At 57.2% G+C, this 26,553-nt stretch overlaps 1 protein-coding gene across 6 annotated transcripts in view; it reads right to left on the reverse strand.

Moving 5' to 3' along the window:
- NRXN2 (neurexin 2) overlaps positions 1-26,553 on the reverse strand; it is a 96,522-nt gene that overhangs the window by 12,025 nt on the left and 57,944 nt on the right. For 2 of the 6 annotated variants that reach the window (XM_072970216.1, XM_015249883.3), the window contains exons 16-20: positions 16,193-16,374; positions 11,349-11,520; positions 6,952-7,041; positions 3,257-3,582; positions 905-983 (exon numbers count right to left, since the gene is read on the reverse strand). In XM_072970216.1, the coding sequence (XP_072826317.1) occupies positions 905-983; positions 3,257-3,582; positions 6,952-7,041; positions 11,349-11,520; positions 16,193-16,374 (849 nt within the window). Of the gene's footprint in view, positions 1-904; positions 984-3,256; positions 3,583-6,951; positions 7,042-11,348; positions 11,521-16,192; positions 16,375-23,808; positions 24,722-26,553 lie in introns of those variants that run through there. The other 4 variants (XM_072970217.1, XM_072970219.1, XM_072970218.1 and 1 more) reach the window with 4 other exon arrangements.

A 26,553-nucleotide genomic window follows, 5' to 3' on the forward strand; every position in this document is an offset into this window, starting at 1 on the left:
CAAGCACCAGGATCTTTCTCCTTAGGCCCTCTCCCCTCAGCCCCTCCCTGCCACCCTCAACCTGCTCAGATGCACCCACTGTGCCGCTCCACACCCCACACTTGTCGGTCGGCACCCAAGGCCCGCCCCTGCTTTGCCAGTTGCCCTCTCGCTCTCTGGGGCTACACCCTTCTCTGCAGCTGCAAGGATCAAGCAGAGGCTTGGGATGCCACCCCTGGGAAGCCTTCCTTCCCAGCTCTGCTCTCCTTCTACAGCAGCTCCCCCACCAGAAATCTGGGTCAGACCCCAGGTCCCAGTCTCCCTAGGGGAACTCATGTCTGGCTGGGGCACCTCCCACGCAGCACGCTGCCCGACGGAGAGTAAAAGTAACTGCCCCAGCTTGGCCTGGCCGCCCCAGCAGCATGTCTGGTCACCTCCCTGAGACTGGGAATGAGGAAGGTTCAGGATCTAGCAGAGATCTCCTCTAATTGTGACCAAAAGAACACCAGGCCTCAGGGACTGATGAGAGTTGCAGTTCTGGACCCAAGAGCTGATGGGAATTGTAGTTCCTAGGCCTGCATACCCCATTCCCACCCAACCCCATAAGGACTCATGGGAGCTGCAGCTACTCATCTGTCTAGGGAAAGTCTCCCTCTTTCCCTCCAGGCATCCCTTGTCCCTCAACCCCAGGACCCCAAGCTAAGGACACCTCACTACCTCCCAGGGCCAGGGCATCAAGAGGCTAGAAACTGCCTCTCCAGAGGGCATTTGTGGGACCTGAGGGCAATGGTAGGATGGGAGAGGAAGCTATCAGGGAAAGTTAGGGCCTGGCCCCTTGGGCTTGAGCCAGGTGGTAAGGACAGTCGCCCCCCTCCCATCAGCGTCGCAGTGGGCCCGGGGCAGGGGAGGGGGGAAAGGCACTCACCAGTACTAGGCTCACACTCCTCCAGGTCCTCGTCATCGCTCGGACACTCGGCCGAGGCCACCAGGAGGTCATCTGTGTTCTAGGGGTGAGAGGAGGGTGGCAGGGGGAAGAAGAGGGTTCCAGGGTGGGTCAGCAGTCCCCACAGCCACTTCTTGAGGTGTGGGGCAGCACAGGGGATGAGTTCTCTCACCGCTTGCTGGATGGCCGTGGGCCTCCATCTCCCCCGTGCACAGGGAGACTCAACATGCCTCCCCTGCAGCAGCTCCCTCGCTCCTGGGGATCAGTGGAACAGCACACGCTGTGCTTTTTATTTCTGGGAAGCCAGGGAGACTGGACGGCAGAACTGGGGCTTTACAGCTGGAACAAGGGGGGCCCAGGGGTGTCCAGGAGATAAGGCACAAGGGCCTCTGGAGGCCAGCACGGACAGAGGAGGGGAACAAGACCGGGGGTGTGGCCGGGGATTCTTGGCTTCAGCCTCACCCCCCCCACCTCCCTCATCTCTCTCCCAACCCCCTTCCTAGAGCCCAGGAACTGGGCTGCACACAATAATTAAGGATATGGTTGCCATGACAACGGGAGTCGACTTTGTCAGCATTTTCTCTCCTCCTGATTGCAAAGAAAGAGAATCCCCAAGATGAGTGAATGTAAGGGGTGGCGGTGGAGGGGGGGAACTGCTCAGGAGGTGGTAGGGAAGAAACTCAAGGAGGGAAACCCAGAATCCAGGCAGGAAGGGAGTCTGAGAGACTTCAGGGTCGGGTGAGAGGGCCAGGCTAAAGGCTAAGGATGGGAGGAGTCTGGGGTGGATAAGGGGTGAAAGGGTCACATCCTGCCTCTTCCCCACCCCCTGACCCTCAGACACTGCAGCCCTTACCCAAGGGCGAGGCGGGACCTGGAAGACTGATTTTCCTTCTGCATCTCTGCCCTCTCCGTGCCAGCTTCCCCTGCAGAGGCTCCTCCAGCACAGCTGTGACCCCTACAGCCCCACCTCTCCCACCTGGATGATCTGCCCATCACCTCCCACTGAGACTGGATGGCCCTTCCTGCCATCAGGCACTGGGCATGGCCGGTGCCCAATCTTGGGTAGAGCCAGGCCTTTCTCCTAGGGCTCCCCGCTCCCCGGGGCAAGGCCTGGCATTCAGGTTCCCTTGGTTTTCTTGGCAGTGAAGGCAGATGGAAGGGGCTTCAGGCTTGTCTCTCTTGCCTGGATGAGTCTGTCGGCCGGTCCCAGGCCCCCCACAGCCCAGACTGGCAGGGATGAGAGGACTTGGAGCTCACACACAGGGGCTGCAGGCAAGCTGGTGGTAGAGGAAGGGCATGTCCCCATGGACGCCCCCAGACCCCTCTCACTCTGGGAGGACAGAGGTCCCTCCAGGCCTAGAGGCCCACAGCCATTGACACGGGACAGAAGTAGCTGGGGCAGAGGAAACCAGGTGACTAAGTAAGGTCCAATGTGCCAGGTGTGAGCCCCCAGGCCAACAGTGACTGGCAGTAACAACTAGAAATCAGCTGGGCCCCCAGGCTGCCTCTGTAAGTCCCATATGCTCAATCAGCTTTGGCCACCAGGAAAGCCAGGCCTGTCCTGCCCCAGCAGAGCCTCATTCTCAGGTACGGCCCCCTTGGGTGCTCCCCTTGGTACAAGAGAAGATAAACTCAAACCCGACCCAGGGAGAGCATCTGAGCAGGTAGGGCAGAGGGTGGGGAGCGAGGGTATCGCACCAGGGAACTGTCTGCGCCAATGCTGACTCTGACCCACGGCACAGAGGATACTGAGGCCTGCTACATGGTGGTGCCTCTCAAGGTCACACAGAGAAGATTTGTGAAGGCAACGGGCTGGCAGTCCCACTGCAAGGACTCCAGCAATCGGGGAGAGGCTGCTCCTGGCTTCCACCTGCGTCCAGAGAGGGCCTGCCACTGCCAGATGAGCCTCTAGCCCCTCCATCACTGTCACCTCTGTTCCCTGCCTGGAGCGATGCCATCCTGGGTCCCTCCATCTCCCGCTCGATGCCCACATAACACTGGGCATGGCCTTCATTATGGGGCAGGCAGAAGGGATCATTCCACACTCACCTCTAACCCAGAGTTCCTCCTTCATAGGTCTTCCCTGGTCTAGCTAGGGTACCAAACTCCCCCTCAACTCTAGGATTGGTCCTCCTAGAAATAGTGGTCACCTCCACATCTACAACATCCCTGGTCACCAGGGTGGAAACCGCGTCACAACAGGAGATCTTGCCGGCCCCACCTGAACCATCGTCCCTTCAGGCCTTCCCTGGGCACCACAGTTGCTATGCAGACACCAGCCCTACCCCTCACCCGAAGCCCCATCCCTTGTCTGTTCACTGGAGGGGCCCTCACCTGGGTGGTGCTGTCCCTCAGTGTGGGGGAGCGGCCCCGGCGCGTGGTGGTAGTGGCCATGGTGGTGGTGGTCTCCATGATGGTGGTGGCCATGTCGGCCAGCAGGGTGGTGGCTGTGGTCTCCGCACTGAGCAGCACGGACGGCCCCTCCCCCACCAAGCGCAGGTGACCCTCAGTCCGCACATTGGGGTCGCTCTCGGCGGCCAGCGCCAGCACCTTGAGCCCATTGTAGTAGAGGCCGGACACCTGGCCCTGGAAGGGGCGGCCCTGATCCCGGCCTCCGATCTTGATGGCAGCCTGGCTGTTGAAGATGGTCAGCTGGCGGCCTGGTAGGGGAGGGGAAGGGGTGGGCAGAGGGGGAAAGACAACAGGGGGAGACCACAAAGGGATGGGGAGAATAGAGTGGAGCCAAGGGCAGGAAAGAGGGGTCGAGGTGGATACCAGTAAGTGCGGGGTGGCGGGGAGAGGAAGAAACGAGGAAGGGGCAGACACCAAAGGGAAAGTCCTTGTCAGCCACTAGCCCAGCCAAGCCAGGTGGGGACCCTGGAGAGGGAGGGTCCCCAGGGCATGCATGGGCTGGGAAAGGGGGCCCAGCTCCCCCCTCTCCCCACCATGCTCATGCCTCTGGCCTTCCCACCCCCCCTCCTCTCCTGCTCCAGGGGCATTACCCCCTTCTTTCCCTTCCTTCAATTTGATCCCCATCTTCCCTCTCTGTTCCCCCAAACTTCCCACACCCAGTGTCCAGCCCCGAGCCATGGAGCCCTCGGAAGCAGTGGACAGAGGAGACAAAGAGGCAGACACAGAGGAGGTGACTGCCAGGCCGCGTGGTCAGTGCACGTCAGGGCAGGGATGGAGGTGAGACCGAGGGGTGGATAGTGTGTGGGAGGTGGACCAGTGTGCGTGAGGCTGGGAGCAGCCACACCGACCTCACTCTGCCCTCCCAGCCACCACCAGGCCCTCTGATTTCTGGCCAGAACAAACCTCACCCCGCCTCCTCCCCTCCAAGGCCCAGCCACTGCCTGGGGATCAGGCCCTGGAGAGCAGAGTCCTTCCTCCCCGCCAGGATGTGCAAGCACAGAGATGGAAAATGTTAAAGGGACATTGCTTCGTTCGCTGACAGCCAAAAAAAACCACTCCAGCTCCAACCTCGCTCTTCACTCAACAGTTACACCTCAGAATGCCCACCTGGGTGGGGTTTGGCTATTCTGTTTGGTTTTAGTGGATCTGGGGTTCGGTTTAACCCTCTGAGTTTGTTGCTTTGGTTTGGTTTTTAGAAAAGATATTTATTATGTTTAAGTTTAGATTTAACTTTGATTTTGATGTTGCTTATTTTTTGTGGGGGAGTGGGGCAGAGGATCTACTAAGTTGCACCCTGCTCCCCTGGACCTTCAGCTGCTGGCGCTGGGGGTTTTAAGACCTGGCTTAGCCCTCGTTAGCCTCTGGTTAGTGCCTCGTTAAAGATCTGGTTTAGAGTTAGGTGTCTGTAAGCCCTGCACCCAAAACCTGGGCTGAGGACAGTCCAACTTGTGAAACCCACACCCACTTTGGAAACATGGGTTCCCTGGGACATTTAGGCCTCTGGGACACCCAACCATACATCTGGCTTCTGGCTAATGACCAGCCATGGGGGTGTTTGCTTGGACCCTCTGCTCAGCCTCTCTGGCACCTCCCCACTGCCCAGCACCTCACTCACCCCTAGAGCAGGGTCACCATCTTACAGGAAACTAGTGAGTGGCAGCTGGACACCAGGCCCAGAGAGGCCCTTGAGGACCGCTGTGTCCAGAGTTTATTCCCATGTATGAGAATTACAAGAAAAGCACAGGGGAGAAGGTTCACAGAGGTCAAATGACTTTCAAAAACAAACATTTCACGATTAAACAAGAGGTTTCTTCCTTGCAGGACTTCTCAGAGCCTGTATTATACCAATGTCCATATGCATCTCCAAGAGGAAGAAACAGGATTCAGCATTGCCCTAGCTCATTGTACCACAGATCTCTTTACCGTGAAACATCTCGTGGGACTTATGCTTATGTTTTGAATTCATTCAAAAAATATTTACTGAGAACCTACTATATGCCAGGTGCTGACATACGATAGTCCCTCCAAGAATGCTCAGCTTTTGTTCTCAAATACTTCCCTGCTCCTTACTACACCTCGTGCCCCCAGCACCCCGTGTGAGGCAGGCTGAGCAGAGATCACCATTCCTGTCTTCTGGAGGAGGGAACTGAGGCTCAGGAAGGGGAAGCCTTGACCAAGGCCACATGACAAGTGAGCTCCTCTGTTCACTCAGGGAAATACTTGAGTGTGTGGCCCAAGTCTTCACTTTCTAGAAGAGGAACTAGAGGCCTAAAGAGAAGGTGTGACCATGCAGCTCATAAAGGACAGCTGGGGCTCCAAATCACCAGCCCGAGCGCCTCCCTCATCTGGGTGCAAGTCCCGCCCTCCCTCCAGGGTCTGTCTAGTTTTCCCTACCCTTGGGGTCACAAGTTGTCCTGGCCTCAGCCCAAGCTGCTCCCTTGGCCTCACTGATTCTGGGAGAGGGAGGTGGGTAATGGAGAGGAAGCTACATAGGTGAGCAAATTTGGCCCCTGGGGCCCCACCCACTATGAACTCCTCAAAGGGTTAAAGTTCGCCCCGCTGGAGAGAGCAGCCCACTGTGGCTGGGGGCTGTAGGTTTTAGCGATATCTGTTACAGTCCCTTTAACTTTTTGTCCTGTTATGGATTTATCACATCTGGTTATCAGCATGTTTAGTCCCCCCTGGCTGTGTGGGCAGCTGGAAGTGGCATTGGGGGTTTTAGTTGGGGCAGGCCCCAGTGGACATTTAAAAGCACAGTTATCAGCTGGTTAAGTGGAGGTTTAACAGTTCTACTTCCCCCCTAGAGTTTAGCCTTAGAGGTACAGAGCTCGCCCCCTCTCCAAAGGGAATGGGATGGCTTTGCCCTTGGCCCCAACTTCCCTTGGTGACAAGTGGCCTTCTCCCTCACACCCAGCAGCACCTCACCACATGTAGCCTCTTAGCAAGCCTGTCCTGTCTTCCTCATCAGCTCAACAGGCACAGAAATCCCTGAGGGACGGCCACCTCTTCCCTATCTCGTAGTCTCTCTTCAACTTCCACTAGTTCTAAGAGGCCTTCTGGACCAAGGTGGGCCTATTCCAGAGACGGCGGCCCCACAGCCACTCTCTTGGGAGGGGTGGGTTTTTCCAGTAGGATCTGAGGCCCCCACTCTTTCCTTTCTCCTTAGATGACCTGGGGGAAGCTTTCCTACCCCTCCTTTGGATCTGAGGATCAGCACTAGCTCTTTCCAAAGCCTTCTGGCTTCTGGCTTCTCAGTGCTCTGGCCCACAGCTGGCCCTTGACAAAACCTCTGAGCTAACAGGGCGGCTCCCTCCCAACCTGCACTCCAGCCTCCTTTAGCGGAAGGGTTTGGGAGTCTCACCTATCATCCAGGTTTAGAAAGAGACCCAGGACTCTCCCTCTCCTAGGAAAAGCCCCGCCCCTGCCCCAAACCATCGCTCCACAAGACACAGACCCTGACTACAGGCAGGAAGGGAGCATCCCGGCCGGACAATCGTCCTTTCACTAGGGGGTGGGCGATGGGGAAGGCACGGATGGGGAAAGAGAGAGCTCTGCACCTTTAAGATAGTGTTTTTAAAGTTAATTAATTAATTAATTAATTAATTCTGATTAATTACCTTTGTCGAGCAGCCACTCATCTACTACTCGACCAAGCCGGTAGGGGATTCTCTGTCTAGCAATCGCCAGGCGCTCGTTATCAAAGTTTCCTTGGAAAAGTTTAGAAAGACAGTAGGTTTCTCAGGCGGCGAAGTCCAAAGGAGTTAGAAAAGTAATTATGCATTTCTCAGGAGACTCAGAGTAAGCAGCAACATCCAACGGAGAGGGGGGCAGGTCCACCCAAGGCGGGAGAAGAAACGCTGGTCCCTCGTCCTCCCTCCAGTCCCCCTCCCTAGGCTCCCATCCAGAGCCAGCCCCACCCGGGGGGCAGGAGTGACCCAAAGGAAAAGAGAGGGACAAAGAAGAAAAGGAAAAGGGAATGAAAGAAAAGGCAGCTGGAAGGTCAAAGGTCAGAGGTTAAACAGGTTTATCTGTGCTCAGCTGTCTGCCCCCTTCCTTCCCCATCCCAGAGTGGGGCAGAGGGGTGGGGAGGGGTATTTAGCAGGTTTAAGTTAGGGGGTGGGAGGCCTCAGTGGCCCAGCTGGTTACTGCGTTTAGAGGGCGGTTTAGAAGTGGGAGGGGCGGGTTAAGCGGGGGTTTATGCGGCATTTAGGGGGTGGCCCGACACACGTATTTAACAGTGAGATTTAAACCACTTCTCGAAGCCACCTCGGCTCCCTTTACCATCCGTGCTCAACTCCCAGCTTCCCCTCACCTCCCACTCCACACCACACCCCACCACCAGCTTCCACCTGACTCCGTCCCCCCCACCCCGACCCCGCCCGCACCAAGCCCCCCACTGCTGTCACTGTAGGCACTTCCAGCCTTCTCACCCTGGTCACCTGCGCCTGGATCGTTGCCCAGCTGCCCCACCCACCCCTTGCATCTCACCTCCTCTTCCACCACCCTCCTCCAGGCACGCCCTCCCCTCCTCTGCCTGGGGGCACCTTTCTCTCTTCCCAACTCCCAGTTCAATTCCAAGACCCTCCCTCACCTCTCCGCTGAGGTCCTCCCTCCTTCCTGCCCTGGGGACCCAGCCCAGCTCCTGACGCCTCACTCACAGGTCTTTCTCCCTAAGGCTCCTCCCCCACCATTTCTAACCTCCACCCTCTTTTCAATCCCAGGGCCCACCTGGACACACACCTGCTCTTCTCTCCCCTCACCACTCTCCAGGCCCTGGAAACAGGGCGGGGGACAATGTGTGTGTATGTATCTGTCTGTCAGTGTCTGTGTGTTCCATGAGAGCTCCTCCCCAAATCCGTGGGCTGTGAGTGATCCCAAACATGGACCTGAAAATGGTTTCCTTTGGGAATCTGGCCACTCTACCCATTGAAACCACTTACTCACTGTTCAATAACATACATGCCAGGGGCGCTTTCCCTCTCATCGCCCACTGCACAGCTGTGCTCACCTGCCAGCGAGACCTGGACCTGGGCCTGACTGGTACACCTCCTGTGTAAAAGCACACCGTGTATTCACATAAGCATAGCAGGGCTTCCCTAGGTGCTTGTGAGGCAATGAGACTCTGCCTTCCCACAGATACCATGGATTCAGATCACTTGTGTTTCAGATCAGAGCGGATCGTTCATTCATTTTGTCACTCAATGAACATTTCTGGAGAGTCTGCTCTGTTCCTGGTGCTGGGTACTGGAGATGCAAAGATGAAGGTCTGGTCCTTGTCCATGGGGAACCCCAGCCAAGCAGGGGAGACTGGCAAGTGACCAGCAGTGTTCTGTGTTCTGTGAGAGGTAGCACGGGGCATCCTACCCTGGGGACAGGGCTGGGAGGAGCCCCAGAAGACACTGGAGGAGAAGTGTAGTAGCCAGATGGGAGCCACGCTGGGGAGGGAGGGAGAGGGAGCACACAGGCAGCGGCAGGGAGGCAGGAGGGCAGGAGGCATTCAGGGACCGACCTGCACTGGGACAGTTGTGTGTGTGTGAGAGTCTCTGTGTGTCCATATGTTTGTCTGCGTGTGTGTCCTGAGAGGGAGGAAAGAATGCATGTCTGTCTCACTCACATATTGCGAAAGTTCCATTTACTGAGTGCCTCTCTTACACCATGCCGTTCTAGCACTTTCTTTAGGTAATCTCATGGAATTCTCACAGTATGGCTATGAGGTATTATCCCCACCTTTCAGAGATGGAAACAGATTCAGAGACACTAGATGACTTGTCCAAGATCACACAGCTTGTCAGTAGGAGATTCATGATTAAAAGCTAGGTCCTGCTGACTCGAAGTCCCTGGGCTGTGTCTCTGTGCTTTCCAAGAGTCTGGGGCCCAAGATCTGGGCCACACATGCTGCTAATCTGACCTCCTGGTGTTGCTCAGGGGGACACTTGGCTTTTGTATTGTATCTGTCCTCACAGCACACACAGGCAGCCACCAGGCCCTCAGGTTACTCTGCTTGGCAGGCAAGGGGGCAGTTTTCCCCAGCCCCAGCCAGGGGTCCCCGAACAGAGGAGGGCAGGTGTGTCTCCTCCAACCTGGCCAACCTGGCCTCTGGCCTGCTGGGCTCCAAGGAGAGGCGCTCTGGCTTGACATGTTAAGGCCTTCATGCCCTGCCCCCAAGGCCAGCCCTGTCCAGGATCGGCTGGTATCTCCACTGCTACAAAGGTTGCCCTGGGGTGTGTGTGTGTGTGTGTGTGTGTGTGTGTCTGAGAAAGAGAGGAGTCTGATGTCCACAGGGCCATCACACCCACACAGCCTGGCCTGTCAGCATCTGCGCATCTGTGCGACTCAGCATGGGAGTGTTGACGTGCCTTAATTTATGTGCCTTAGTGAGTCCACACATGCCCGGGCCTTGGTGTAAGCTTGTGCCCCTCTGCCGGGCTTTTTTTCCTTGTGTTTGTCTGACCATTGAATATATGCAGTTGTCTGTGTGTCTAAAGTTGACCTGCATGTGCACCAGCCGCCATGTTTATCAGGGGCCGTGTAGTTCTCTTTATCTCCAGGGGCTACCTGAGAACGTCCGGGTACAAGCCCGCATGACTATGAGCTGTGAGCCCACACTGGTGTCTTTATCCCAGCATAAGTGGGCCCGTGAGGGTTTGCACACCTGAACTGCTCACTGTCCTTCTGCCTATGCCCCTCTCACCCCTCTCAGCCAGTGTGAGGCAGCAGCTCTGCCTTTGCCCAGGAGAGGGACTGCGCCCGCAGACGCTCTCTCTGCTTCTCAGTCGGCCCCGTGCGTGTGCGTGTGACTCTGCAGTGTCACTCAGCCTCTATCTCCGCATCTCTGTGTTTCTGCGGTTCTCCTGCAGTGTCTCCACTTCGCCTCCCTCTTTATCTTCCACACTGGGCTCTCTTCCTCTCCCTCACAAGGCACTGGCCACCTCTTCTCTCGCTGGCTGGGGCTGCGTGACAGCGGCTCCATATATCTCCCTGCATCACTCCTGGAGCTGCCTCCGTCTCTGCTTCTGTCTCAGTGACTATTTCCATATCTCCCCATCGCTGCTCCTCCTGGTTCCTTCTCACTCTGAGGCTCTTTCTCTGCCTCCTTCAGATTCTTGCAGAGTCTCTGCCTCCTCATTTCTTTCAGGTCCTCATCCCTATCCCTCCCCTGTGCTCTTCAGACCTTGGTTTGTCCTCGGCCACCACAGCTGCCACACTATCGACCTGGGTCTGTTTGTATCCCTGTGCTCCCCTGCCCCCAAGACTGTGAGCTCCCTGTGAGCAGAGGCTGTGTCCTGTGTCCTCCGGGCCAGCACAGGACCTGAGACCTAGTAGATTGTTGATGAAGGTTTGCTGAAGGCACTTGACCCTATTTTTCACTCTTGTTGTCACTTGTCACTTGTCACTCTCTCCCTTATACCATGTCCCTTACTCCTTGAGACATCGGGGTTTCTTTTCTCTGGGTCTCCATAGGTACTTCTCTTCCTTTATCTAGATCACCTAATATGGATCTTTGACTTGCTCTTTGTAAAGACCTTGGTTCTTGCTATGGTTCTGTCCTTGGGAACAGCCCTGCCTCCTTGCCAAGATCCGTTTGGGGTAACTTCTGGATCTTCTCTTTGGTTTCTGCAGCTGCCTCTCCATTTCCACCTGTCCCTCTTTTCTCAACTCACCCTTCCCTCAACTGCGTCAGACTCTCCCTACCTCTACCTTCTTTCTCTTCTCTTCTTCCTCATCCCCAAACTGGACCCTGGCCTTGCATCCTGCCCTGCTCAGCCGTGCCCCACTAGCTGACCTACTCCCATGGTCTCACCCCCACCCAACAAATCCCAACTTTTCCCTTTGGCCCCACCCCAACATGGTCCCATCCCTATATGCCATGTCTTTCCCGCAGCTCCGCCCTATTCACAGCCGGAAGCCTCTCTGCTTATCCCAGTCCCCATCCCCGTGCTCCTATCAGAGGCCGCCTTGTTTTCCCCGCCTCACCCCTCCCGCAGCACCTCTTCTGCGCGCCAGCGCCGCCTACCTGCCGGGTACCGCTCGTTGACTGGCCAGCTGTCCACCTGCAAGGTGGCATTGCCGCCACTTCGAGTGAAGCGCACCACGTGGTATTTGCCGTCGCTCACGATGGCGTTGGGCTCATCGATAGTAATGTCGTCCGTGCCCACATTAAAGATCACCCCCACGGTGCCCTGGTCCTAGGGACAGGGAGGCAAGAGGTCAGCGATGCAGAGGTCAGGGATCCAGAAGGAGCAACAGTTCATTCCTTTTGGAAATCCACCTGTGACCACCACCGGCCCAGCTCCACTGCATTCAACAGCTTTACAACACACCTCTCCAAGTCTTCTCTTCAGTTTCTGCATCTGCCTCCCCATTTCTGCCTGTCCCTCTTTTACTGGACCCTTTCACCTGCCCAAGAAGGTTGGCAGGCTTGCATATTTCTCCCATATGCAAGCAAAGGAGTAGTCTGAGGCTCAGAGAGGTTGGGGAAGCTACCGTGGGTTGCAGAGCATGGACCCAGAGCACTTCCACTGACCACATCTGCCTCTTGCTTTTTGGTTCAATCAGAATGTTCACAAATGTTTACAGGGCACCTACTCCACGCAAGAGCTGCTGAGCCTCCAGGCCCCAGAAGGGACCACCAAAACCAAGCCAGGACCAGTGGGAGCACAGAGGGCAGAGGCTTCCCTAAAGCTCTACCAACAGAGGAGCCTGAGGAAGCCAGCCCAGTGCCTGAGGAAGGTCTGCCCTCCCCACTCCTCACACCTCCAAGCTCAAGCCTCCTCTCCCCTGCTCACTCAGCACCGGGCAAGTCCCGGGGCTCCGGCAACAGGGCGGCAGCAGGCGTCGGCCTGTGTAGGTCAGGCCTGAGTGTGGGGGCAGCCCCTCTACAGTCAAGGGGGCAGAGGTGGGGAGTCTGGACTATGTGTTTTGGAGGTGGCAGGTATTGAAAGAGATCCAGGGGATAAACCATGTCAGACTTCCTAAGGAAAGGTAAGCGCTGGGGTGTAAGGGTAGAGGATGGGGCTGGCAGTGGGGGAGGGGCTGGAAGAGGAAAGACAAACTGAGGCCTGGAGAAGGAGAGCAAGGGCTCAGCCTAGGAACCTCCGCAGCCCAGACTCTGGAGAGGGCCTGCATGAGGAACCCTGCAGAGGCCACCTGGATCCAGCCCAGGAAGAGTTCTGTCACTGGTGCCAGGGTGAGAGGGAGAGCGTCACTGAGCCCCTAAATCGTGCCAGGCCCTCTGTGGGCCCCATACGCACACGCTCTCTTCCTCTCCACAGCAACCCCCTGAGGAGTATACAGCATCCCCCTTCTACTGAGAAGGAAACTGAGGCTCAGGGAGGTTAACATCCCCAAACCTCACAGCTCATAAGAAAGGAACGCAAGATTTGAATCCCTGTTGGTCTGTCTCCAAAGCCAGTGCTCTTTCTCCATTTGCCCATTAATCTTGGAGACACCGACTCAAAGTACTGAGGGTAGGGATGATCTGAGGGGCTACTGAGGCCAACCTACCTCCAAAACCAAAGACAGCTAAAGGAGACAGCGGAAGGCCCACAAGGCCCTAACCCTGAGCCCCTGTTACATTCCCCTGCACTTCTCAGCAGCACTCCTGAACTTGGCCTCCTGAGTTCCTGCACCCCTGCTTCCACACAGGACAGACACCTGCACAGGCTCACTCAGGCCCCCTGGATCACACAGTCCCAGAGACCCAGATCATCACAGAACATAGTCCACTCCTAGAGTCCTCCTGAAAGACTGTCCCAGTCTAGCCTGAGCACAAGGAAACATTCAGCTGCCACCTCCTGCATCCAAGAGAGCTGAGAGGCTTGGTGGCACCGGGAGTGGGGACAGGGTGGCTCACAGATGGGGCAGGGACTGGGGTTTTGCAGAAAGAGTTGGGGGGCAGGGTGTGCAGCTATAGTCCATTTAAAGACCCATGCCCTATCCCTTCCCCACTGTGGGTCCAGTTCTCCTCCTCCTAGAACCTGGGAAAGCCACACACACACACACACAGAGTCATACACACATGCAGCACCTCTCCTCAGACGCAGCAAAGCAAGGAAACTGAGGCTCAGCTTGCCTAACAAAGAGTTCTAGCAAGCCCCACCCATCCGCCACCCACAGACCAGCAACACCCCAGGGTGAAGGGGTGATCATCTGCTCCCCACCCACGTGAGGGGAACCGCCCTCAGTACTATTGTTAGGCAAAGAATAGCATCAGCCCCTTGGGTGCCTCTGAGGGTCTCTCCCTTCGAGGCTCAGCCTGGTGGTGATGGTGGTCAAGGAACCAAAGGGGTCTGGGAGCCGTACTGGCAGCTGAAAGGCAGGACACCTGGGTTTCTGAGGAGGCAGCGGAGCCCAGAGCCATGCACTCCGGGGGAGAGGCAGCTCCCAGAGCTGCTCCTGACTTGAAGTCAGTTGTCACTTCTGTTAAAGTCATTAATTCCTAATTCCCCAATTACCTCATTAGGCGGCGGTGGGGAGAACGAGGCCGCTCCTACAGCAAATAATTATGGGAGTCAAAATTAATTTGGCAAAGTGGAGCGACGCTTTATTAGAAACGTCAAATTGCTTTTCTCTTATTTTGCTGCCGCCTCCCCACTCTCTGAGAGCTGCTAATGACGCTGCGGTGGGAGCTGATGTGTCACCAGAGGGGAAGGGGGCTTGGGGGCTGCCCCCAGGGGCTTAAGCCCTTCAGGTACCCATCTCTCCCCTCAGATCTGACCTCTCTCGTGGCTCCCACACTTCCTCTGGGGCTCCCCACCCTCTCCAGGCTCCCCATCCCAGGGCCAGCCCCTGCCCCCATCCCACCTTGTACAGCACCAGGCACCAGGCACCAGGCCTTGTTCCTCCATAACCCGGCACCTGGGTGAGGGCTCCAGGCAACTGCTGGGAGGGGAAAGGAGGATATTCCTTCTCCCTGCACCCCAACACCCCTGCCCTTTCACCTCAGCACTAGGGAATCCTGTCCCCTAACCCTACAGGCACGGAGACAGAAGCTGTCAAAGAGGCAGACACAGCAGCCCCGCAGATGGACCCACCCAGGCGGACGCTCACAGACGATCTGGATATTAGCTGACACAGTGCTTCCTACGGGCTGCGCAGTGTCCCAGGTGCTTTATATACATGATCTCCTTTAAACCTCCCAGCATCCCTCTGTCCTTCTGTCAGGCCACTAAACAGATGAGGACACTGAGGCTCAGAGAGATGGGGTGACTGTGCTAGGACAGAGCAAGGAAGCGGCAGAGCTGGAGCTCAAACCCAGGCATCTGCTCCAAAGACATACAAAGCCTCTCATGATCACCTGGCCCGAGAGCAGCAGCCTCGCTCACAGAGAAGGACCCAGAAACACAGTCCCACCTGCCACGAAGGGTCAGGAGACTGAAACAGCAGCAAACACCACTCTGCCAAGAAATGCAGATATAGAGCGGCACATCCGACCAGAGGCCATAAGACTGTCCCCTACAGGCCCCCATCACTCCTGACATGATCGACAGGCACCCGGCCCCACACAGTCACACACAGCCATATGCACCGTCCGCAGCCATACTGCCTTTCACACAGGCGGCGACACTGTGTCGCTAACACAGCACAGAACTTCCAGGCCTTCTCCCCAGGCTATTCTTCACTCTGCACCCCTTCCCCGAACACTTCCTTGCCTGGCCTCCCCCACCCAGCACCCGTCAGCTGCCACTTCTACTCCAGCTCTGCTCTGCCCACAGGACACTGCTCCCTGTAAGGCCTTCCTTCACTCCCTTGTGTCAGGGAGGGGACCCTGAAAAGCTGTTATGTAAGGAGGGGTCAGTAACCATGGTCCCAATCAGATGGGGAGGGCCAGAGCCCAAACAAACCTTCTGTCCTGGCTCCCTTGCTTCCCTGATAACTCAGGACCCCCCCAACCCCCCACCTAGACCTTTCCAGTACACAGAGCCCAGCCAGGCTGTTCGACCCTCCCAGCTGAGGGGTCCTGGCCAGGGTCAGCAAGAGGGATATGGGCAGAGAAGGGAGGTGGCTGTAAGGGGCTGTATAGTTGGAAATGGAGATTGAGGTCTGAGGCCCAGGGGTTAAGACAGTGGGGAGGGGACAGGGGAGAGGCTAAGAGCAGGAATGAGACAGAACCAGGTCTGAAGCCACGGAGCAGGATGTGGGGCAAAGCCAGAGATGGGGAAAGGGCCACGGAAGAAAAGGAGCAGCCTGAAGACTAGAGTTAGGAGAGGAGCTGTGAGAGGAGCGGCAGTATGGCAGAGGCCTAGAGGGAGGCAGTGGGAGGGAGCAGAGGGTGAGGAGGGGAGCTGGGCAGAGGAAAGCAGAGCTGGGTGGGACCGGAGGTCAGAGAAGAATGAACAGGGCTATGGCCAGAGAGGCTGTAGGGGAGGCCGGGTAAGAGGGCTGCTGGGAGGGCAAAGAACTTGCCACCAGTAATCAAAAGCAGGGTTAAGACAGGGACAGGGTCTAAGGACAAGGTGAAGAAGCAGGGTGGGCTGTACTGGGGTAGGGAGGCCTGAAGGAGCAGGCAGGAAAAGGCGCAGGACACAGTGGGCAGCCTAGGTGATGCAGGAGTGAGCAGGCAGCAGCCCAGGGCAGTCACCAGGTGGGGAGGTTTCCACAGGCTGCAGGACAACAGCCTGGAAGGCGCAGGGACTACGTTCAGGAAGGTCAGAGACACAGATGGTCTCTGTGGGGAGCTGGGGAGATTCAGGTCAGCCGCGGTGACTCTGGGAGCCTCAGTGAATAACCGGGAGGGGAGTGGGTCTCCGGGGCAGAACCACAGAGAGGAAAGCCCAGCAACCAGAGGAAGATGTGAGGTGGGGATCCCATGGCAAGAGGAGACTGAGTGGATCTGGGGCAGGAAGGCTGGGTCCTTACGATGTGCAGCTGCAGGTAGTCCCCGAGGCCGGAGGCGCTGTCCACCCGCACCAGCACGGCGCTCCGCTGGTGCGTGCTGAAGCCCACGGCCAGGCGGTCCATCCTCGTGCTTGGCCGGTCATTGGGGGGCCACGTGTAGGTGATCAGCGCTCCCCCTTTCCCAAAGATGTATGTGGTCCCGGCTGCAGAGAGAAGGAAAGGGAGAGGGAGATATGAGATCAGGAGTTCGAGATTAGGAGGCCCAGTGATCAGAGCACTGGGACACCAGGTTTAGGGTACAGGGCTTCAGCTGTGACACCCACAGCGGCTACCAGGCCCTGCCGTCCTAGGGAACAGTTGGCAGGCGGGTGCCGGGGTGGGAGCCAGTGCACGCGCACAGACAGATGTAGCTGCCTCATCAAGAATTCTAGCTTTAATTACAGTAAAACAGAGAGGTAATAGAGAGAGTGACACAAAGAGAGAGCCCACAGGGAGGCTGCAAGGGGACGGAGAAAAGCACCAGGGACAGGCAAGACCCAGGGGGCCTGGGCCTGACCAGCCCAGCTGCTCCCAGGGTTGGAAGAGGTGACAGATTCAAGGTGTCTGCTTCTGTGGAGCAGTAGCCCAGCAGGCACCTAGGCAAAAGGAGCCCCAGGCGATGGCAGGAGGAGAAGCAGGGGCTTCATTCAGCTCTGACTCATAGCCTGCAGGCTGGCACCCCTCCAGCACCTGCCCCGCAACCCCTCCCAAGCCCCTGCAAATCCTCGTCCCAGTTTGCCCAAGACTGCCTGCTTCCACTCCCTACTAGGGGGCTGCCTGGGTGCCAAAACAGGGGGTCCTGGAGCCCTGCCCAGAAAAGGAGAGACAGACATGATGGCAGGGAGAGGGGGGGAGATTGACAGCCAGAGGAGGAAGGAGGCAGAGAGACAGATGGACAGAGAGGGACAGAGAAGGGTGTAGGTGAGAGAATGCGGGAGAGTGGGAGCCAGAGCTGATGAAGGGATCCCTCTCCCACCCTCCCCCACCCCACCCTCTCTCCCCTTCTCTGTCTCCTCTTTGCCATCCGGCTGCCTGCTGCCGGGGGTGGGTGTGAGGTCCCTAACGATCTCATCCCCAAAATAAACCCCATTAGTCGCCAAGTTCTCTCCTGCGGCTGCTTGGGCTCCCTGGGGGTGGGGGGTGGGGGCAGACTGATGGCCAGGGTTGGGGGCTGGTCACCCAGTTTCCGGGAAAGGAGCTTTGTCTGGAAGGCCTAGAAGACTAGAACTCTGGGGCCTTTGAAGAAGGGGAGAGAACAATCTTGCATTCTTTAGAACATAAATGGAGCAGATGAGATTCATAAAATGCTTAATTAAATAATTAGCCACTAACGACTCCTCTCAAAGCACTTCTTGAGGGGAGAGGGGTTCAGGGGAGGACTTATCCAGAGAGAAAGAGAGGTAGATGGGGCCTGAGGGCAAAAGCCTGGAGTGGGTTGGGAGAAAAGTATGGCCTTGGGGGTGGGAGAGCTCTGGGTGGGATGGAAAGCGCTGGGTCAGGGAGGCCTGAGGTACTTCCAAGGAGCAAATCTGCTCTACCAAGATGGCAGCCCAGCTGGTAACAACACTAAGGTCAGGCCCTCAGGCACCTTTGGGTCTCACCTCAGGGACTAGGAGCCCTGTTGGAGTTTGGACAATCAAGGTTCAGGGGTCTCTATCTCAGGAAGATCCTAGGCCCCCAAAGGAGAGGGAACTCCTGAGTGCCTTGGAGGGAGGCACCATCTGCAGGCCCAGGGAGGAGCTGAGGAGAGAAGGGAAGGCTGTTGCCTGGGTCTCAGAGAGGCAGTGAGGCCAGCAGGGGGCTGGGTTTGGAGGAGCAGGAGCTGTCACCCAGAGCAATTGTCATCAGTGTCCCCATCTCCCCAGGCAGGGCCAGAGTGGAGAGACAATGCCCCAGGGGCAATGCAGCTAGGAAGGAACCACCGTGATGTCTAATAGCTGACATCTCACCACAGCATGTTGCCAGGAGAGCCCCCCACCCCACTGCCCCACTGCTGGCAGACAGAGGGAGCTCAGCTCTGCCCCCTCCAAACTCAGGTATCCTCCCTATCTGGGGCCCTGGAGGCCCAGTGGTGAGGGTCAGACCCTCAGGATAGGGCCTCAAGATCAGGGTAGAGTGTTGGCTTGGGCCAGGGTACACAGTGAGCCACACCACCGCCCTCTGGCAGGTCACCTGCCTGGACAGGGCAGGGCCTAAAAGCTAGGAGCAGGATAGGCCTCAGTTGGTAACAGTTTTTCCACTCCCAACATTGCAGCACTCTGGAAAATTGGCTGTTTCCATGGTAACCATAATACCCAGGGTCCTCCCTTCCCCCTCCACTCACTCACAAACTGCATGTCCAAATTTAGGGAGTGGGGAGGGCCAAGAGAACTGAAATGCTGACCTTCCTCCACACACACATCCCCCTGCCTCCTGGACCAGAGGCTGCTGCCTCTTCAGTCCCAGGGCTCCAGGGCTTCCCAGTCAGAGGCAGGAGGGCCTTATTGGGTTTCTTAGTCCCTCAGACCAGCAAAGGAAACTCCATCTACCTGGAGCCTGCTCCCAAATTTCCCAGGTCTAGGGAAAGGAGGCCCTCTTTCCTCACCTTCCCACCCCAGACAGCACATCACCCTGAGCCGGGAGAGGGTGTGAGGAGCAAGCCTGGCCCCATGCCCCACAGGGCAGTAAGGCTGGTGGGATCAGAGGTGGGGTGGGTGCCCCAAACCCCAGGCCCCACAGCAGACACGTCCCCAGTGACGCACCCGCAGACCCCACACCCACACACAGGCGACGACGCACCCAGATGCACACAAAGACCCAGTGTGGAGAGGCAGACCCCCGACAGGAGCCACGAGGCAGCCGGGAAACATGGCGGTAAGCGCACAAAGACTGGCCCTGGCAGGAGGCGAGGGCAGCGGCTGGGTCCGCGCGGGACAGGCCGGACACACGCGTCCCCGCCCCCGAGACCCACGGCGCACAGGCCGCCCGCCGCCCTCCGGCCGCCCCCAGTCCCCAGCCCAGTTCTGCTCGGCCCGTCCTCCCCCGGGATTTACTACCCAGCTGCTCTCACACTGCTGCCAGTTTATTACGCGGGGCGGGCCTGTTAAAGCCTAAGGGCGTTTATTACACTGTGGGGGGATCGGGTGGAGAAGCACCTCTTGGGCCAGAAAGGTGAAGGATGAATAGTTTATTGGACTGGGGCGGCAGTAATTACCCCAGGGAGACATTTCTCTCCCCAGCACCGCGCTCGCCCGAGGGCGCGGAGGGCCGGGGTGTGGGAGGATGCGAGCGGGGGGCGGGGCTCCGGCTGGTCCCTCCCGGGTCCCGCCCCGCCGCGCTCAGGAGGCGCCTCCCGCCTCTCCCCCCGCAAGCCGTCCTCGGCCCAGGCCACCGATCGCCTGGGGAGGGAGAGGTAAGGCACAGATACGTGGAGCCCAGGGCACTGAACCACAGCTAGAACCTCTAAAAGGTTCCGGAAAGGGCTCCGGAGAAGAGAGGGGCCTAAGTCAGGGCCCATTATGTTGCTCTAGGGTGGTCCAGACCCATTGTTTTTGACTTCCCCAGGAAGACGCTAGTGAGCTACGTTGTACATGACATGGGGAGAGGGGGATACCCCTGAAGCCCAAGGCAGGAGAGCCTCTTATCAGACACAAATGCCATAGGCTCAAGTGGCCACCACCCAACAGCCCACACCTGGCACCTTCTGCCCACACCCAACACAGTCAGCTCAATGCCTCCTAGACCCAGAAATTCACTGATCCAGTAAAACACTAAATGATCAAGAATCTTCTGTCATTCCCACACACCTGCATTCTAGAAGAAGAAAAAAAAAAAACCAACCAACAATTAATAACGGTTAGCTAACCCAGACCCAAACAACGTAATCATCCCATGTTAAAAGCTACCCATGCAGTGATGCCCCTGTGGTTAAAACTACGTGTACAGACCCTCTGTCTTCCTGCCTCCCTGCAGCATCAGAAGCCATGACAAAAATCCTCTGGTAGATATAGACTCATGAGAGCATAAATCATCCTGCACAATCCATAAAAGCAATGGCCCCAAGTGCCCACAGCCTACCCCAGCTCTTTGTACATAGACCCTCACAACCCAGGAGAGAAGGTCTCTCCAGATCCAGACCCCTGGGCTCAGCTCTCTCTCGATCCCAGAACAATATTGCCTCAATTCTTAAGCCCATTCTTTGCCATAAACCATCTAGTCAGAAATCCAAGTGAACACACCCATATCCAGAATCAAAATAAATGTGCCCCTCTTTATAAGCTGGGGTAATGAATCCAGAACCCCTGGGAGCTACTGACACAGAACTAGCTGGGATTGACCCCTCTATTTCTGGCTTCAGAGGGTATAAGAAATGAAGGTCATGGGTTAAAAGGCTCCTCAAGGGCTCCGAAACCAGAATCAGGGTCAAGGAGCATTTTTAGGAGTCAGGTGTGCTGGTCCCCCCATGCCCAGGCTGATATCAGGTGCAGGAGTGCTGATGAGTATCTGGCAGGTAGGTCGGGATATTATGTAACAGAAGGGGTTGGGGGTGGAAGGGGAAATGGAGGGAAGAGTGAAGAGAAGGAGGGAAGGAAGGTGAGGAGAAATGCAGGAAGAGCCCAGGAGAAAAAAGTGGAGATGCAGGTGCAGAAAGACAGGCTCCCTCGCACTGGGGGATGCCAGGGAGACACTGGGACAAAAAGGAAAGGTCTTCCCTGGCCTGGAAAGGTCTCCCAGGCCACCCTCTTCCGCTAGCCAAGCATGAGGTCACAACAGAAGTCCATCCTTTTGCCTTCCCCGGCAGCTAAGGAGCACAGAGGTGGGTTCAGGCAAGACCGCTACTCTTCTATCTGTCTTTTGACCCTCTTCCTTCCTCTCACCTGCCTGACCCTTCCTGGACTCCTCCACTCAGTCTCCCCACCACCTTCCATCACTGTCCTGCAGTGCCCTCCAGCTCCTCTGCTTCCATGTGGGACAGGGCAGCCATTGGCCTTCTTGGGACTGCTTTTCTCTTCTGCACAGCAAGGGGATGACCATCTCTGAGGCCATCCCAATGCCAACACTCCATAGGTTCCCAACCCCCAACACTCCCCTACACAAGCTCTTTCCTCCATTTCTCTCTCTTCCTCCCCAGCTCTGCATCCTGACTCCAGCTCCTTCACCGAGCCTACCTCTGGCACTTCAGCTCCCAGGCCCCTCCTTCCAATCTGCTCATCTCCCCTGGACCAGCTCGTCTCTCCTTTCCCTTTCTCTTTCACCTCTTCTCCTCTTCACCTCACAACCATCCCTACTGATAGCCTTTCTTCTCTCATCCCTTCACTCCTCCCCTCATTTCCCAGAAAAAGCATGTCCTATCTGAGTCTCTCTGGGGAATGAGCTTCAAGGGAGCCAGAGGGGACAACGAAGAGGAGGGAGGAAGGCAAAGAGGGCTAGATTTCTTGTGGGAAGAAAAGGAGAATGAAGATCAGGAGCAAGGTGTGTGGAGGGGGGAAGTGGAGGAAGGAAAAGGGCCCAGAGAGCACTGCATGGAGAGGACCCCAGCTGGGACAGAGGTTAGCCAGGGACACCATGCCAGGACAAAAGAAGGAGCCACTCCTAGGAACTGGATGAAGAGAAAGTAGAGGCATGAAAAAGGAGATAAAGATGAAGTGGGAGAAAGGGGAAGGAGAATAGATAAGGGGTGGAAAGACTGAAAGCGATGTAGGGGAACAGAGATTGGGAAGCAAGAATGGACAGGTATAGAATAATGATGGGGAGGCAGAGATGAGTACAGAAATGGGAGGCAGGGAGGGCATAGTTGGGAAGTGATGAAGATACAAGCATGAAAGATGAAGGAGGAATAAAAATGGAGTAAAAAATGAGAGGCAATGGATGGACAGAAGTGGAAATGATGGGAATGCAGAAATTGGAGGCAACAAAGGTACAGAGTGAGATCTGCTGAAGGCACAGTGATTGGAGTCAAGATAAAAGGTGGTGCAAGCATGGGGATATGAGAGTACCAAGATGGGAGGTGATGGGGGTACAGAGATGGGACGTGATGGGAGGACAGGTATAGGAGGTGATGAAAGTATAAGGATGGGAAGTAATGGAGGTACAGAAACAGCAAATGTTGGAGGGCTGAGATGGGGGATCAAAGATGAAATGTGATGAGGTATATGGATAGGAAGTGATGGAGGTGTAGAGATGGGAGGTGATGAGCTGTACCACGTGGGAGGTAAGAGAGGTACAGAAATGGAGGTGACAGGGGTACCCTACGGAAAGTGATGGCAAGGTAAAAAGATGGGAGTGATATGGAGTAGTAATGAGTAGACTAAAATGAGAGGTGATGGAGTCTGTGGGATGGTAGGTACCAGGAGCTTTGAGATGGAATGTGAAGGAGAGAATGAGGTGGGAAATGGTGGGGTCTGACATGGAAATGAAATAACATGTGACGAGCAACAGACATGGAAGATAATGGAGAATGCAGAGATTAGAAGTTCTGGGGATGCAGTAATGGGAAGTAATGGGGGCACACAGACTACAGAAGACAGAGATGGAAGGTGGCAGGTACAGAAATGGAAGAGATGGCATACAGAGACTCTTTGAGGTCTAAGATATGAAACGATGAAAAGACTGGGCTCGGAGGTGATGAAGGGCAGAAACCAGAAGTGATAAAGGTCTATGTCTTCATAGAAATGAAGGTGATGGAGTCTGAGAGGGAAGGCGAAGTCAGTTTTGAGGTGGAAGGTTACAGGGGCTGAGATAAGAGGTGATAGTAAGTGCAAAGTGATAGAGGACTGACATGATGGGGAGACTGGGAAAGGGGACCTGACATTCGAAGCAGTGGGGCTACAGAGGTGGGAGATGCTGGGGATCAGCAGTGGAGGCAGAAATAGAGAGGTGTGGAAAGGAGAAACTGGAGATGAAGGGAATGAGGGTGGGAGGATGAAAAGACAGTGGAGCTAGGTGATTGCTTGGGAGGTAGTGGAAGGACAGTAATGGGGAAAAGATGGGACAGTTGCTAGAAAAGCAGAGGTGAAATAGAGACAGATATGAAGAGGTGAAAGAGAAAGAGATGGGACATGCCTGAGGCAGAGATGATAGATGGGACAGAGGTGGGAGGTTGGTTGTAGAGGGAGAAAGAGAAGAAGATAATGGGTACAGAGATGTTGGACCAGAAACAGGAATGTGATGGTGAGGCAGAGGTGGAGGTAAGGCAGATGGAGAAATGATAAGGAGCAGAGATGCAGGAGGCAGAAAAGAAGAGAAAACAGGAAGGGAGAGCTAGGCCGAGAGGATGAAAGGACAGAGAGAGGGAGGTGGTGAGGGGGCCCGAAACAGGAAGGTTGATAACAAACCAGAGATAGGGATACAGAGGTGAAGGTTAGGTGAGGAATGAAAGTGATGAAAACAGAGATGAGGGTGATAAAGGGACAGGGTTGTTTGGGGGGGGGTGTGGAGAGACGAGGGTGGGGCTGAGATGCTGGGAGCCAAGGATGGTAGGTGAGGGGGCTCCGGCCCGCATAGCACAGGGGCTGGGCCTCGGCGCGCACAGGCTGGGGTGCGGCCCCACGGGGCCAGGGCCGAGCACACGGGAGGCCCCGGGGGCCAGCCGGCCGGCTGGTATCGGCAGCGCCACTTACCGTGCCCGCCGCGGGTGAGGAAGGGCATGCGGTTGATGGCGATGGGCACGGTGCCGTGCTTGCTGTGGAAGTGGTGGACGTGGTGGGTGGTGCTGAGGCTGGAGGAGACCCGGGCCCCCTGGGCCACCCCTAACAGCAGCAGCAGCAGCAGCAATAACGGCAGCAGAGGTGGCGGCGGCGGCGGCCGCAGGGGCCCGGCCAGGGCGGGGGGGCGGCGCGGGCACCCCCCCGGCCCGCTCCCCCCGGGGGGCATTTCGGCCCGGGGGCGGCCGCCTCACAGCCCCATGGCCGGGGGCGGGGACGCGGGGCTCCGCAGCCCCGCGAAGCCCCCCTCCGGCTCCAAGCCCCGGGAGGGGGGTAGGGGTGAAGAGAAGGAAAACCACAGCCCAAGCCTCCGTCCGGAGCCAACGAAATCAACTGGATCCCGCCGGGGAATCCGGGGTCCGCGGAGTGGCAACGCCAAGGTCCAGGACGCCTGGGTCCATCGCGAAGAGCTAAGGGTCTCCCCGCATCCTGGCGGGGTCGGAGCGGCGCAGAGGGCCGTCAGAAACCCGGGGGAGCGCTCGGGGGAGGGGGCATCGTGCCGGGTGGAGAGGTAGGGGAGGCGCGGGGGCCAAGCAGGGAGGGGAGAGCAGGGGAAATCCTGCGGAAAAACCGAGCCGGGGAGGAGGGGACTGGAGGAGAGAAAACGGGAGACCGACGGGGACTAAGGTCGGCCGCGCCGCTGCTGCCGCTGCCGCCCGACGGAGGCCAAGGGAAAGGAGGGAGCGGCCGGGGTGTGGGGGGAGGGTGCGGGAGAAGGGGGAAGGGAAGCAAATCCGGGTGAGGGGGGAATGGAGGGGAGAGGAGGGGAGAGGAGAGGCGGGGAGCGGGGCTGAGCAGAGGAAAGGCGCGAGCCTGCGAGATTCCGGCGGAGAGATGGAGGCAGCGGAGTGTTGCTGCAGAGGCTGAGAGGGCTGGAAGGGAGAGGGAGGGAGAGAGGAGGGAGGAAAGGAGGGGAGTGGAGAGGGGAGGGGAAGGGGAGCGCGGGAGGAGGGGGCAGGGCGGAGGGACCCGAGCGGCTCCCGATCTGCGGGCGGCGCTGGGCAGCTCCGCCGCGCAGCACCTGGCTAGCCCGCTCGGCGCTCGTCTCTCCTCTGCGCGCGCCCTGCCCCTCCCCCGCGCCCGGGCCCGCGCTCCTCTCCCGCCCCCTCCGGAGAAGGGGCTCTGCTGAATAACTGAACAGATCTCAGGCTAGCAAGAGAGGCCGCTCTCTTCCTCCTCCTCCCCTCCCCCCAACCTGGATGAACCCCAGTAGTGCTTGCTGGTCCAGTGCGCAGAGATGTGGCCACTGGCACCTCTGCATGCAACCCTCGGAACACACGTGCACGCTATGATGTGGACGGGCTTGGGTATGGAGACACCCACGTGCCCACACAGGCACCAGTGCGCGGGCACGCACACATAGGCTGAGACACATACATGTATACATGTGCTCAGACTCTGGCACACGAACTCACACTCAGCCGAGCATGTACACATGCTCACAGAGGCATGCGTGCACACACACATACATGTTTGGTCACAGGCAGTAAAGACCCAGTGTACACACAGACACCTCCCAGCTCACCATCCAAAAACAGGGTTACCCATATGCATACAAACAATGCACCCAGAGCCTCAAAGGTACTCAAGGGTAAGACATGCCACACACACAGTCCCTCACCACCTGCCCAAAAGGGTGCTTCCCTCCCCGCTGCACACCCTCCTGGACTCCTCCAATCCTTCCTCTCCAGTCCCCTTGCCCCTCCCCCAACCTCAACCTCTCCCTCTACAGAGGGTTTCCAGGATCCACAGTGTTCCACTTGGGACAAAACCCTTCCTGGGCCACTTTATGTCCAGCTGAGGAAGTCCCTTCTCCTTCTAGGTGCCCCTCCACTGGGACCTGCCCCCCAGACTTTGGGGCACCTCTGGTAAGCACTTGTCATAGGCCAAGAAGTAAGTCCAGGGAAGCTTTCTAGCCTTCATTTGGAGGCCATCTCTGCACCCACATCAACCTGAGTTCTGCTCAGATGATGCTCTGCTATGACAGGGGGTGGGGGTGGGGGTGTGATGGGGTGGGGCAGAGCGTAGAGAAGGAGGAAGAGAGGGAAGGAGGTAGAGATGAGACCAGGAAGGAGCTGAAGAAAGAGTGTAGTAGAGTGAGAGGAGAGGTGGGAAGAAAGGGCAAAAGAAAGGGGGAGGAGGGGAGGGGAGGGGGCTGGCTCCTGCTTATTGATTCTGAATTCTGTTTTGGAGCAAAAAGTGTCACCATGAGCCCCACAGGCACTGAGCCCAGCTTCTGGATGCAGTCAGTACCCCGGACAGCTCCTCTGTGGCAGCTGCCACCTCCCCAACTTTGCTAGATGCCAGGGACCCATTTGGCCCCCAGCCCTTCAGAATTGAAGAAAGGCACCCAAGAGGAAGCTCCACAATGGAGGGGAGATTGCAGGCTGGGGAGCAGGACTGGTGCCCCCAAAGCCTTGTCCATCAGCCCTCTCATTCCATGCACACTCTTGGCCCTGGCTCTGGGATAGAGACTGACACAGCTCTGAGCAGGCAGAAAATGTATGGTCCCTGAGGGAGGGAGGGAGGGAGGAGCCGGTGGCAAGAGGAGAGGAAGGGAAACCGCCTAGAGGCCAATCAATACCAGTGAGTGGGAAGTGGAGAGAGCTGGAGGGGGTGACACTGGGGACCTAGGGGGAGACAGAGGGTAAAAAAGAAGGG

This window comes from Vicugna pacos, chromosome 10 (genome assembly GCF_048564905.1).
Source record: "Vicugna pacos chromosome 10, VicPac4, whole genome shotgun sequence".
Lineage (NCBI taxonomy): Eukaryota > Metazoa > Chordata > Mammalia > Artiodactyla > Camelidae > Vicugna > Vicugna pacos.